The sequence below is a fragment of the Triticum dicoccoides genome, chromosome 7A (genome assembly GCF_002162155.2).
Source record: "Triticum dicoccoides isolate Atlit2015 ecotype Zavitan chromosome 7A, WEW_v2.0, whole genome shotgun sequence".
Classification (NCBI taxonomy): Eukaryota; Viridiplantae; Streptophyta; class Magnoliopsida; order Poales; family Poaceae; genus Triticum; species Triticum dicoccoides.
In genome coordinates, this window is record NC_041392.1 from 419,459,511 (window position 1) to 419,474,286 (window position 14,776).

At 46.8% G+C, this 14,776-nt stretch overlaps 1 protein-coding gene across 2 annotated transcripts; it reads left to right on the forward strand.

Annotated features, from left to right (window-relative positions):
- Positions 1 to 10,491: 10,491 nt before the first annotated feature.
- On the forward strand, positions 10,492 to 14,376 carry LOC119330409 (protein NTM1-like 9). 2 transcript variants are annotated; one of them, XM_037603518.1, is made up of 7 exons: positions 10,492 to 10,660; positions 11,238 to 11,524; positions 11,822 to 12,151; positions 12,258 to 12,500; positions 12,576 to 13,379; positions 13,641 to 13,722; positions 13,837 to 14,376. In XM_037603518.1, the coding sequence occupies exons 1-7, from the start codon at positions 10,492 to 10,494 to the stop codon at positions 14,025 to 14,027; spliced, it is 2,106 nt and encodes a 701-aa protein (XP_037459415.1). In that variant the 3' UTR covers positions 14,028 to 14,376. The 2 variants fall into 2 exon arrangements, with proteins under 2 accessions (XP_037459415.1, XP_037459416.1); XM_037603519.1 differs by having other exon boundaries at positions 12,261 to 12,500; positions 13,837 to 14,027.
- The last annotated feature ends 400 nt before the right edge of the window (positions 14,377 to 14,776 follow it).

Below are 14,776 nucleotides of genomic sequence, written 5' to 3' on the forward strand. Positions count from 1 at the left end.
GGATCATGTGGGGGGAGTGGGTGACGTGGGCTAGGGTTCGGTTGCTCAGGGGGGGTTATGGGGGAGTGGCGGGGGGCGCCGCCTGGGCTGGTTTGAGCCGGCCTGGCTAGCAGCTGGGCCGACTGGCCCAGTGGGGGTTCTCTCTTTACTTTTTTTGTTGTTATTTTCCTTTTCTTTTCTTTTTATTTATACTTTTCTATTTATTTTTAGCTGCCAACTGATTTTTGTTGATTATGAAACTTTGCACATAATTCCTAGCCAACACTATAAGGTTGCGCGAAAAGTTTGAGGCTAACTAGAACTATTCTAATTTATAGTTGAATTAAAATGCTCTTATTTAATCTTGTTATTCCAGTAAATGAATTCCAGGGGCAATTTGGGAAACCAAATGAGGTTGGTTCCAACATGTTCATTATTTAGTGAATATTTGCCACCCATCGAACATTTTTATTTGATAGCTTAAAGAAATAATAATTTGACTTGTTATTTGAATTTGAAATTGATCTTGGTTTGAAACAAGTGAGGTTTAGCAAAAATTTAATTATGATGACCTGGCATGATTAGCAAGGGTTTACTGTAGCTTAATTATCCGGGCGTCACACAGGCGCGGCACTGTAGCCATGTGGCCCATGACATGGCCCTCGTCAGCAAGGACCATGCTCCCACGACGGGCGGTTGGTACGGCCCGCAGGCGGCGGGCCCTACCTGTCCGTGAGCTCCCAGAAGACGGCTCTCCCCAAGAAGGCGGCTCGGGGGGCGGGCCGGCCTCCAGCAGCCGGCCCTCCCCTCCCCTCAGAGTCCACGCCCAATTACACTGACGAGACGGAACATGGCTATAGTGCGCGCTGACCAGGCGGTGGGACTGGACCCATACAACTCCCGACAAGGTCTCCGTCATCAGGTACGATGCAAAAGGCGATCAGCATGGCCTGCAGGCGGCGAGCCCTACCTGTCGGCCGAATTCTTGGCAGCCGATGGGGCCCACCAAGCGGCGGCCCCAGCAGCCGCGGAGAACCCGGCGACCTTAGACACTGACGTCCGGGTCCTACACCCATCCGAATTACCATTGTACCCCTGGGGTTAGGCCTATATAAACCCCTAGGCTCTCCCATGCAAGGGGTTCAGCTCACAGGCCATACACACACCATAGCTAGAGAAAGCAAGGTAGCAGCTCTACCCTTCTTCCTCCTCTAGCAATACAGCTCAATGAGCAAGCTTGTAGCCCCCATTTGATCATAGTCATCATGCGGAGACCCTGTAGAGCAGGACTAGGGGTGTTATATCCTCAGAGAGCCCCGAACCTGGGTAAGACTCGTGTACGATCAAGATCTCGCCCATTCCCACTTCCAGGGCTCGACGACGTCCTCTTGGCTCCATCCATGATAAGCCACCCCCTGACATCTGTCGCGAGAATACCCCGACACAAGCTACCACATCATTCTTCGATGCAAACTTGCAAACGCAGTATGGGGCAAGCTTGGGCTGCCTCAAGATTCGCTAGATCTACACAACTTTCTTCTCTCACCAGCCGCAACATCCAAGTACGGCAAGCTTTGGCATATCCTATTCGCGTCTTGTGCAGTAGCTCTTTGGATTGGCCGTAATGCTCAGGTCTTTCATAACAACAAATGGTCATCTGCAAAAGTCTTCCCTGAGATAGCAATTCTACTTAGGCTGTGATGTTCTAGAGCTTTAAGAGATGATGATCGGACAACTTTAGGTAGCTGGGCTGATATAGTTGATTTGCATGTACCCAACTCCTGATCTCGAGCTCTCTCTTTCCCCTGACAAGGCTTGGTGACGGCCTGTTGCACGATCTATGCAACGTTTACATCACCTTCATGTAATTTGTCTACGGTTAGTCGGGCTCTTGCCCGTTTTGAATGCATAAGGTAGATTATGATCTACCTTTTCTTTAAAGAAAAACAGTGGGCGTGTGACCGGCCGAACCTTACGGCGGTCGACCGTTGGCCTAATATTTTTGAGCGAGAGAAAAACAAAGAGCCGTCCCCGTCCCCGCATCACTGCTTTTTTCGACAAAGGGTGGATTTTATTGACTCAGAATGGAGCATCAAGATGTTACAAACACAATGAGTACACACCCGGCCTCTGCATAGCTAGGATGCACACAGCCAACAAGAAACACACACACACACACACAAAACACGCCAACAAATAGCAAAGTCATATAAGACCAAAGCTATGCGTAGGCAATGGAAAAAAAGCGATCAGATCCATGATCAGCAAACTACAACAATGACCATATCCGCACCAATCATGTCATGACACCACACGAATGAGGAGGTTCTTCAACAACAACGCCTTCGAAGGGAGCAACACTCAAGCGCCATCGTCACCGAATCCAACCACCCATGGCTAGATCTAGATTTTCATCCTAAAGAACAAGTCTAAGCATATCCGAGCAATGCCTTCAACAAGGTACCGACGTAAAAACGTCGCCATTGCCAGGTATAACCAGCTTGGTCAGAACTAGGCTTTCACCCTAGAGCTCGAGACCGGGTGCGCGATAGCACCACCATCGACATCACTCATGTGTTGTCACCACCAGTTTTTCACGATCCCACCAGCAACATACGATGTGTAATCGTCGCCGCTGCACAACCTCCCCTCTGTGTCAAGCTGCCGTCAATAGTTTGCATCTCACTGCCAAAGCCAACCACCAGGTCCAGAGGGAGGAATCCTCACGAGAACATTTTTGTGATCACTGCAATTCGCAGCGTGTACGCCAACGTGCTACACAGACCCACTAGAACCGCCGCCTCCTTCTGATATGCTGAAGGAAATATGCCCTAGAGGCAATAATAAAGTTGTTATTTATATTTCCTTGTATCATGATAAATGTTTATTATTCATGCTAGAATTGTATTGACCGGAAACTTAGTACATGTGTGAATACATAGACAAACAGAGTGTCACTAGTATGCCTCTACTTGACTAGCTCGTTAATCAAAGATGGTTAAGTTTCCTAGCCATGGACAAAGAGTTGTCATTTGATGAATGGGATCACATCATTAGAGAATGATGTGATTGACTTGACCCATCTGTTAGCTTAGCACGATGATCATTTAGTTTACTGCTATTGCTTTCTTCATAACTTATACATGTTCCTATGACTATGAGATTATGCAACTCCCGAATACCGGAGGAACACTTAGTGTGCTATCAAACATCGCAATGTAACTGGGTGACTATAAAGATGCTCTACAAGTGTCTCTGATGGTGTTTGTTGAGTTGGCATAGATCGAGCTTAGGATTTGTCACTCCGTATATCGGAGAGGTATCTCTGGGCCCTCTCAGTAATGCACATCACTATAAGCCTTGCAAGCAACGTGACTAATGAGTTATTTACGGGATGTTGCATTACGGAACGAGTAAAGAGACTTGCCGATAACGAGATTGAACTAGGTATTGAGATACCGACGATCGAATCTCGGGCAAGTAACATACCGATGACAAAGGGAACAACGTATGTTATTATGCGGTTTGACCGATAAAGATCTTCGTAGAATATGTAGGAACCAATATGAGCATCCAGGTTCCGCTGTTGATTATTGACCGGAGATGAGTCTCGATCATGTCTACATAGTTCTCGAACCCGTAGGGTCCGCACGCTTAACGTTCGGTGACGATCGGTATTATGAATTTATGTGATTTGATGTACCGAAGGTAGTTTGGAGTCTCGGATATGATCACGGACATGACGAAGAGTCTCAAAATGGTTGAGACATAAAGATTGATATATTGGACGGCTATATTCGGACACCGGAAGTGTTCCGGGTGATTTCAGAGAAAATTGGAGTGTCGGAGGGTTACCGGAACCCCCCCGGGAAACTAGTGGGCCTATATGGGCCTTAGTGGAGAGAGAGAGAGAGAGAGGTGCCAGGGTAAACCGCGCCCCCCTCCCACTTGGGTCCGAATTGGACTAGGAGGGAGGGTGGCGCCCCCTTTCCTTCCTCTCTCCCACTCCTTCCTTCCCCCTCCTAGTAGGACTAGGAAAGGAGGAATCCTACTCCTACTAGGAGGAGGATTCCTCCCCTCCTTGGCGCGCCCTAGGGCCGGCTGGCCTCCCCCCTTGCTCCTTTATATACGGGGGGCAGGGGGCACCCTAGAACACACAAGTTGACATTGTTTAGCCGTGTGCAGTGCCCCCCTCCACCATAATACACCTCGGTCATATCGTTGTAGTGCTTACGCGAAGCCCTGTTCCGGTAGCTTCATCATCACCGTCATCACGCTGTCGTGCTGACGTAACTCTCCCTCGACACTCAGCTGGATCTCGAGTTTCGCAGGACATCACCGAGCTGAACATGTGCAGATTGCGGAGGTGCCGTATCTTCGGTGCTAGGATCGGTCGGATCATGAAGACGTTCGACTACATCAACCACGTTGTCATAACGCTTCCGCTTACGGTCTATGAGGGTACGTGGACAACCCTCTTCCCCTCTCGTTGCTATGCATCATCATGATAAATCTTGCGTGTGCGTAGGATTTTTTTTTTAAAATTACTGCGTTCCCCAACATATGCAACCATGATGATAACCTTCGAGATCAAAAGAATCCAATGTGTCCGCCCGCTGTCACTCACCGCAAGGGCTTTGCCCAACAGAAACAGTCAGCGACGACGGGAGGATTCATGAAGGAGAGGGCACTGGTGCAAGAGGACGATGAAGCATCTGCTAGCCCGATGCACATAAGTGCAAAGCTAGCCTCCAAGCAATCCGTTCATCCCAGGATGTGGATGTACCAGAACAACCAACAAGAGCTCCATGTCCAGTCCGCTTGCCTAGGTCCAGCCAGCGCTTTTTCTGCGTAGTGCGCACTCCTCCGTCGCGGATCTGGAGTGCAGGCAGAGGCAGGGATCGCCGCCGCCAACCCCTGCCGCACAGGTCAGCACAACGCCCAACATATCAGTGCCGTCGTGAAGAACCACGACCACGCATGTCCGTTGCGCCATGCCCAAGCACCCATCGCCACGCCGTTCCGTCTATGGCAGATCCAATCATCAACGCCGCCGCTGTCCACGAGAAGCTCGCCGCCGTGCCGAGAGCCACCCGTGCCGCAAGCAAGGTCCCCGCCGCCGCCGTCGGCCGCAGGGCTTCGCCTGTGGCATCCTCCGACGACGGCGAAGAGGAGGGACAGGAGATTTGTGGCGGCGGCTAGGGTTTAGGCTGCCTCCCGAGTCATCCACACGGGAGCGACGCGGGGGCCTCGAGTCTACTTGGGACGTGTTTGGTTGCCTGGGTGTCTCTAGCCTGCATCGCATGGGGAACCTGGTTGAGCATGGACTAGTTGAGCTGATGCAAAGAGGAGTTGAGATGTGTATTTGGTGGGCTGCATAATATTAGTGCATGAGGGATGGTATACACAAAAGATGTTGTTTGATAGACTGCATTTGAGCTTAATACTGTGAATTTTGGAAACTTTTTTCTCTTCCAATTTGAATCATTTCAAATGAATTTGAATCATTCCATGGACAAAGAGAACCTGTAAAACAAGTCTGAACTAAAATCTATCCCTAATAATGAAGTATGGATTGACTCCGTGGGTTCACCGTCACAATACACTTTCTTCTCATGTCATAATACGCTTTTACAATTTGTATGGACAAAATCGTAATATAAACGAGGTGGTACTAAAGCGTTAATAATAAAAAAAAAGGCCAACCTAAATCCCGACACATCCTCCCCCGCCTACGGCATCGTCTTCCTGCCCCGATCCCAGCCCACTAGCCGCTCCGAGCCAATCGCCCCACCCCGCGCCTCCTCGCTGCTGTGCCGCCGGCGATGTGCGGCGCTCCCGGCCACGCGCCACTAGCCTCCTCCCGGCCACGCGCCCCGGCTACTCCTCCCTACTCCACTCCCCGTGAGTCGTGCCGCCCCCAACCACGTTGGGACTGGGACACGTCTCCTCCCAGCTCCGGCCCATTGACCAGCGCAGCTCCTCCTCCATGTGGCCTGCTGGTGAGAGCTCTGGCTGCTCCTTTGATTCGTTGTTCTGCCCAACCATTAGAGATTTGTTTTTGCATCAAATTGTAGAACATCTGTTTCATACAATGTCCACAGGAATATTCATGTGTAACGCACGGTGCAGCCCCACCTCTCTCTCTCTCCTCCTACTCTCTTCTCTCCTCCTACTCTCTCTCTCTCTCATACAGCATGCTCTACTTGCAAGTTTGTGTTAGCCACCTATTTGTTAATATGCTTTTCAAGGCCTACAAATATTTATAAAAGAGTGGAATCACAATCTAGAAGGCCAATTTAATAGAGGCAATGAGCTACTGAACGTTGGTGATAATGATGCTACAGTTTTTCGGAATAGACCGAAACTACAGGAACAATATAGTAGTGGTGAAATTTTGGATAGAGTGATAAACAACTTCTGTACTTTTCTTATTCAGATTAAAGGGAGATCATCCCCCAGCTACTTAACAAACAATAAAATATATATACACGCTACAAATAAGTTCAAATCCTTGGGTGGGTTCAAATATTTTGTCATGAGAAGTCCATATGTTCAGTTTTGGGAAAGTATACCTCCCGCTGAAAGAACAGGGGAAATACCATTTCATTTACGCTAAGGTCGCCCTGATGTTGATCACCAGCGGGGCATTGGCAGTAGCATGCCACCTGGCCGGCCGCCTCTGCAACTACACGGTTGAGGAGGAGATAGGTGAGGTCGAGCCTGAGATCCGTAACATGCATGACTCCGTGGACATGGCGGCGGCCATGGTGTGTGTAGATTTTTTCTGGTAGTGACACGTACCTATGAAGAAGGTTAGGTGATCCATACGGGCAGGGACGCTACTGAGTTGGAAGAGTAGCCAACATAACACCAACCATAACATGTGCTTCTTACTCTGTGTATGGCAGTATGGCTTGCTGTCAAAACACCAAACATAACATGTTCTTGGTTAGTTTAGTCAAGCCATTAGTTGTCTATAATGTACGAAATTGTAATGTTCTCATGTGTGTTATGATGTTTTAAGTATACTACTTCTCTGTTTTCTCGGAAAAAAAGTATACTACTTCGGAGCCAACGAGGCATCACATAACTGTGTTTGATGCATTCTTCAGGTCGAGGGTCTGATAATGGACATAACACAGCTACTGGAGAGGAGATTAAAATATGGAAGATAGCAACAGAGGGGGAAGCTGAGGCTGGTAGATCCATTGAGCAAGAGTGCCAGACCCAGGTGTGTTTATAATTGAGTTGTTTGTAAGACCAATGCTGCATGAATGGTTGCACTCAGAGTCTCTGTAGTTATTTAGCTGAAGGTGTGCATGAGTTTGAGCTATATATTATTTTTTGTAGTTTTAGCTTTAGAACCATGAAAGTTGTCCCTTTTTATAAATAACTTCATGTGGAGAAATATTGTTTTTGAGGGAAACAAGGTCAAGAATTCTCATTAGTGGTTGGCAGTGGTAATATAATAAGTTCGCATTTTATACCAGCTAGCAAGACTTCACAGAACCGCTGCCTCAAACTTCAGAGAAGATGAGCATGCATGATTGTTTTGGTTGCAACTCCAACAACACGTGCATCATATTTATGTGAATCCGGTAGCTTATGCAGCCCATAATTAGTTTCCCGGCAGACTGATGATTGGGAGAAGTACATAGAATGCCCCTGTATAGGTGCGTACAGAATGACGATTGGGAGTTTTCTGAAGGTTAGAAGTCCAGCATATTAGCATCTTCATTTTCCAACAGACTAAAAGGATATAAGTTTTGGTTGTGTGCCCATTTGTGTGCACGTGGGTAAAAGATCCTTGGAGATTTTCGTTTTTTTAGATCTCTCATGCACCTTGAGCTAGCAATCCAACCTACAATATTACTTTTCGTATGAACAAAGCTCAAAAGAAAATATTTTGAATATTGTCCTGTCATTCTTGTGAATCTGCACCTTAAAGTTATAATTTCTGCTGTGGTGAGGTTCTGAATCCAGAAAGTGAAGAGCAAGCTTGATGGATATATCTGAAGATGACATACAGTATGGTCTTCCCGTGCTTGTTTTGTTTTAATTTCAATAAAGAACACATTCCTGCCAAATAGGTGTTTATTTTTATGCCTAAAAGTATGTGCTTTCTAGAATAAGCTCCATGATATATAAGCATTTCCTGTGTTGAATGCTCCTAAATTATAGCACACACTTGCAGGTTCATATATGCATACTATACAATTATGGTAGAAGCACTTGTTCTTATTCTTTTGTCTAATTAGAGTTTTAAATTAGTATGGTAGATGATTTCTCTAGCTCCATATTAGTTACAAAATATGAGTTGTGAAGAGACAAATTTCTAGCATTTGCTTCAAATCTTATATAATTTTTGAAATAGATCCCAAAACTATTTAATCAGATGCTACTCGCACATTTTTCTGTTTTACTAGATGACGGTGCTCACAAATATCAGGCTACTATATTCGGCCTACGATAGAGTATCTTCATGAAGTGCTTCTGATATTCCATTGTGTTTACTAGATGACGGTAAATCATTTTGAACTGTTGTGTTTTCGGTGGCACCTAAATACATTGGTCGATCTGCACCATGCTCTGCTCCTATTGACTTGTGATCATAAATCAGAACCCAATCTTAGATCTATTTGATTTGTTTCGTTTAGTGTTGGATGGTGCCAATTAAAGAAATTGTACTGCCATTCATCAATTTACTAATCAGTCTGGCCTGAATTCATGACTTCTGTGTGTGAGAGAATCTGTGCTCGAATGCGTTGTCACCTGGACTTTAAATCTTATCCAATGGTCTGGTCATCATTTCGTTGGCTGTTTGACTGGAGCTCATAAGAGGAGATGAATCTAACTGAATCTTCTTAGCTTAGAAACAAAAGTCGTTCTCTTGATGAACAAAGAACTATTGCTGTTAATTTGTCAGGCATTGTGTTCCTTCTTGTACTGTAAATATAGCTTAAACATATTCACAGTTTTACATATGTTCACACTATTATTAATTCAAAAAAATATGTTCGCACATAAAAAAAGCAAAAAAATCCAAAAAATGTTCCCTATTTATTAAAAAATATTTCCACTTAAAAATGTACAACAAAAAACAAACAAAACAATATTATTTTTAAACATCTGTTCAAACAATGTTCCTTTTTAGATAGATGATCCAATTTCTTAAAAATAATTTAACTACTCTTTAAAAAGTGTTCCATTTTTTTTGAAAACATTAACTTTTATTAAAAATAAGAAAATTTCCATGTTTAACATTATCATCGACATTTATTAAAATTGGATATAAATAGTGCACAATGCACATGAAGCAGGTATATTTTTTCGTCCGGTATAACGCACGGGCATTTGTACTAGTATGAACCAAACTCAAGTTTCAGTTTTATTTATCAAAAAACTTGTCTGAACTAAAGAAACAAGTCTGAACCAAACTCAAGTTTCAGTGTTATATATCAAAATCTGAACCAAACAAGTATGAACTAAAATCTGAACAAACGAGGTGGAGGGCGACGAGTTGGCTGGGGTGTAAATGGTCAGCCAGTAGGAGACGCCGACGACAAGACTCGACTACGCTCGCCGGAAGGATTGGGAGCGATGGGGGAGGCGGCTCCCTTTGCGGGTCGCAGTGGGCAGGTGCTCCCCTCCCCCTTCTTCCTCTCGATTGGTGGCAGACGGCGTGGCCCCCGACATGGGTATGGAGGAACACCGGCGAGGGAGCTCGGACCGATGGTGGACGAGGCGGCTGTGGAACCCGACGATGCCAAGGCGAGGCGGCGAGGGAGCTCGGACCGGTGGTGGGCGAGGCCCCCGACGTCGGCGTGGAGGAGCACCGGCGGCGGAGCCTGTACGGGTGGCGGACGAGGGAGCCCGGGCCGGTGGTGGGGGAGGGAGCTTCGACAGTGACGGCAATGGTGGGTTGGGTGCTCGATCTCATGCGTGAGAGAGAAGAGAAAAAGAAGACACAGAAGAAAAAGGATGCAAACGCGGGCCAGGCTCGGAGATACGGTCGATTTCTGCGTTCCTCTCAGCCCGGCTGAGAGGGTTCCTTTTGCATCCGCGGGCCAGTCTGAGTACGTCGCACAGGACACCAAACACATTCGATTTTGCATGACGGATGCGAGGCAGGTGCGGCCAGGAAACCAAACACGCCCTTTGATGACTCCCCCGGATCACTGCTGGACTGGTTCACTGGACAGTGGGCGGTGTGGTGCGGCGGCAGTGGCCGAACCGTAATATTATGGTTATCAAGGGGGTAAACACGGACGCGGGGTATATACAGAGCAAATTCCGGACGCGGTAAAGGAAGGCACGCGGCACTCGCTTTCTTCGCACACACGTCTCCTCCCCGCATCCTCCCCTAAAAATCCCCAAATCCGACCAAACCCTAGGCAAAATCCACTCCCCTCCGCTTCCTTCGCTGCTAAGTATATCCCCTGAGCTCCGAATCTCCTACCGGGTTGGGTCTCGTAGTCGTTGGATGAGAGCTTGGGACAGTGGAGGAGCATGACGGTGATGGAGCTCAAGGCGCTACCGCTCGGTTTCCGGTTCCACCCCACCGACGAGGAGCTCGTCAGGCACTACCTCAAGGGGAAGATCACGGGGCAGATCAAGAACGAGGTCGAGGTGATCCCGGAGATCGACGTCTGCAAGTGCGAGCCGTGGGACCTCCCAGGTACTGCCGCTCCTGCCACCTCTTGTGTGTGTGGGGATGTTTTGGTCCTGGAGCTTGGATGATCGTCTCGTATGCGGTTGGACTCGGGGGCTCCGTCGTGTCTTTGTTTTGCGGCTTCTGATTTTGGTCGCTGCGATTCGTGCCTAATTTGGGGTTCTGAGTTTGATTTCCCCCCCATTTTGTCTCCCCCGTTTTGTACGCGTTGCTGTTCTTGTAACCACTTCAGCCAGTCTGTTCTTGCGATTCTCCGTCGGCGCGTTCTGTTTGGGGGATTCTGATCCCTCGGCACCATCCTTTTTTGTTAGTTCGTTGGATTCACTGGCTGATTCTCGCGGTTTGCATCGTGCTGTTTGGGGGCTGCGAAATTCAGTAAAAAAGGTGTTCGGGTGCTGATATTTGATACGATTCCCTCGATGCCTGCTATATACAGTATTTCTCTAGTATACCCTCTTTCCGAGATGCGATTTGGTGCGATGCAGTTGTAACTATTGGGCGTGGTGCTATTTAATAATTTGAATGTCAATACCTTTGGATGAAGATTCCATTTCTTCTGACGCCGGTATTGTGGTGCTTGCAGATAAAGCTTTGATCCGCTCGGAGGATCCAGAGTGGTTCTTCTTTGCACCCAAGGACCGCAAGTACCCCAATGGAAGCAGGTCAAACAGGGCGACGGAGGCTGGGTACTGGAAGGCGACAGGGAAGGACAGGGTCATCAAGTCCAAGGGCGAGAAGAAGAAGCAGCATATGATTGGCATGAAGAAGACCCTTGTGTTCCACCGAGGACGTGCCCCGAAAGGGGAGCGCACTGGTTGGATTATGCACGAGTACCGCACCACCGAGCCAGAGTTTGAGTCTGGCGAGCAGGTATGGGCCTCTATCTGTTTCTTTCTCAGTTTTTCTTGGCAGTGCTGTTAGATTCTGTTCACAGTGCGGTTCTAAGTTCTTAGATATAACAGGCTCATTGACCAACATCTTCTGAAACCTACTAGTTTGATTTTAGACTGTAAAATGAAGTAACCACATAATCAACACAGTACAAATCCGATTGTCTGCACGCTTTGAGCAGTCAAAATAAACAAAAAGAAAATTGCCCCTGGATTGGAAATGGTTACTACTACCTCGTTGTCTGATACTTCTGCTGTGATATTTGTGTACTTTCAGGGTGGTTATGTTCTCTACCGCCTATTTCAAAAGCAATTGGAGAAAACTGAGCGCTCCATTCCAGAGGAAATGGATAGAAGTGGCTACTCTCCCACTCCATCTCGTTCAACTCCTGACAACATGGAAGCAAACGAGGAAGCTATCACACTCATAAATAAGGAATCTCCTGAATCTGGTCTGCATGGATGTCCAATTGAGTTGCCAGGTACAATTGATACTCCGGGCACACCGGTTACAAGGTGGCTTGCAGACCGAAATGGCAATTCGGGGATAGATGAAGCAAATGTTTTAGGCATGCCTTTTCATGGTAATGTCGATGAAAGTCCCAAGGTGAGCAGAACTGTGTACCTCTATATCATGCATTATTTAAGTGTACAGTCTCTCAAAGTGAGTTCAGGTCCTAAGTCCTCATACTGATTTATCACATATAATGAAGCAGGCTGATATGTCGGTTGGCTCTTTGGCTCACCTAATTGATTCACAGACGGAAAATCTCGGGTCTCATGAATTTGCAACCGTTTCTGCCCCCATGTTATCGCATGAGGATTTGGACAAGCTTCTACTTCAGTTACCTCATAATTCAGTGGAAGATTTCTTGAATGAAACAATTGCTGATCCGGATGAGCATTCATCAACTGCATATAAAGTTCAGTATGATGCAGACACTTGTTTTATGCAGGTAATAATTATTTTGGCATCTGCTGTATATGTTATGATTATCGTCTGCCTTCTTATATTTGTTTGTTCTCTGTAGGCTCAGGGCGAGTTGCTATATGATGGTCCAAACTGGTTCGGTAATTTTCTGTCAGATGACACAAATCCACAACAAAGTGGATTATATGAGAATGCAGCATTGCTTCCTTATGGCACTAATCCGGATGTACTTTCCATGGACTCCGGCGATGAGTCCTTGCAAGATTTGTTCAATAGCATGGACGATTCAAGTGGGCAGAATGATGTATGGAGCAATGGATTTGGATTTAATCCCATGCATCAGCAGTTACAGTCTACTGTGCATCCGAACTATATATTTTCTCAACAGGGCATTGCACCGAGGAGGCTTCGGCTACTGGATTCATTGTCTGATGTCAATGTTGAGAGTAGAGAGTGCATGACCAGAGATGAACATGAAGGTGAAGAGTCAGATATTGTAACTTCGAAGTGTACGAGTGAATCTGTTGAGTCATCTGCAGATGTAGATGATTCTGAGTCAACCGGGGTTACTATTATGACCCGGCGCCGTGCTCTAACTAGAAGTGTGCCTTCCGACTGTGATGATGCTCAATCAACGGGGATTACAATTATGGCCCGGCGCCCTGCTCCAAGTTCAAATATGCCTTCCGATGAAGCTGATGCTGAGGCAACAGGGATTGATATTATGAGCCGACACACAGCTCCAAGTTCAAGCACAGATAGCTCATTTAACACCGAACAAGGGACTGCAGTGCGAAGGTTACGGCTACAATTGAACCTTGATGCAGGATCATGTTCCAGTGTTGATGGTTCGTCAAGTTGCATTATAGAACATGGAAGTGAAAACGAAGGCCTGGAAGCTGAGGTGAGGACTTCTTTCTTACTCCTGACCTAATTCTTCAACTGGACTTTGGTGGTAAAAGATAGATATTGGATGTCCTAGGGTTAGTTTCATTATAGAATGCGTGGAAGGTGTCTTATTTTGTGACCTGTTCCTGTGCTTTCTTCATTCGGCCTGTTCTAGCTTATATGAACTCCTGCATGACAATGATGCCTGTCAACGAGCTGCAGTTTGTAATCTATGTTGTTGAAGCAATACTAACATGTTTTGGTATTTGCCTTCCAGATTGAAGAGCACGTGGACACAAACTTCCCTGATGACGCTGGCAACAGTCATGCTGATGAGCAAATGTACATGCCTGATCATGGTAACTAGTCTGCTGAGCTATTATACATCTTATTATCTTGTTATTGTTGGCTTCTGCTTTGCGAAGCCTATTCAACATATTATTGACATGCCGATGCTGCAATGCTTGATCCAGAAGCTAATTCTGGCATGAGGCTGCGGAAGACGGCAGAGAAAAGCGACAAGGAGAGCAAGCAGGAGTGTGGTCTACAGTCACATGTGAGAGCACCAAGGAAGAGGGGAGGCTTCGCAGCACGCATGATCTTGCCAGTTCTATCGGTGGCTCTTCTCGTCCTTGTCAGCGTTGGGATCTATGGATGGGCATAATAGCTCTCTTTATGGTGGGATTTAATGTGTCACATTTTCCCCACATCGGCTGTGATCATTGTACATACTGTGTCTTGCTGCCTGCGTTTAAGACGGTTGTAAGACAGCGAAGTGTTTGTTCCCCTTCGGGCGGGGGACTGTGAAATGAAGAAGTGAGGTAACAAATGAGAAGCGGGATGAAGCAAGGAGCAACTGTTGCTGTAGATGCCTGTGACTTAGTACATGCTAGTTTTTGTTTTCCTGTCATCACAGATGTTGGCAACCAGGTTGTAGCCATCCATTATGTGTGTTGTTGTGATGATGTAAGGTCTGAACCTAATTAGATCTGTTGCTGATCCTTTATCCATTTTGTACTAGAACTTTGCAGTTGCTTAGCAGTCAGCACCGGCACACATCTGGTAAAAGAAAACCAGATAAGGTAAGTCGCGTCCCTGACGCTGCCGCAGCGGCTGAAATACTACCTGAGCTCTCAGCAGTCAGCATCGGCACACATTTGGTACAAAAAAAACCAGATAAGGTAATTAGCGTCCCTGCCGTCGCCGCAGTGGTTCAACCCTACCGCTCTTTCCTCCTCTCCTCCCCCTCTAGGGTCGTGTAATACCCAGGAAGAGGGAGAGAGATCGGAGCCGAGATTTGGGTGAGGACGAGAGGAGCAGGTGGGGGGATGAAGCAACAGAGGTTGGAGATCAATTCACTTTCTTATTCAAATGAACCCTAACAGTGGCATCGTTGGCTTAAGTATCTACCAC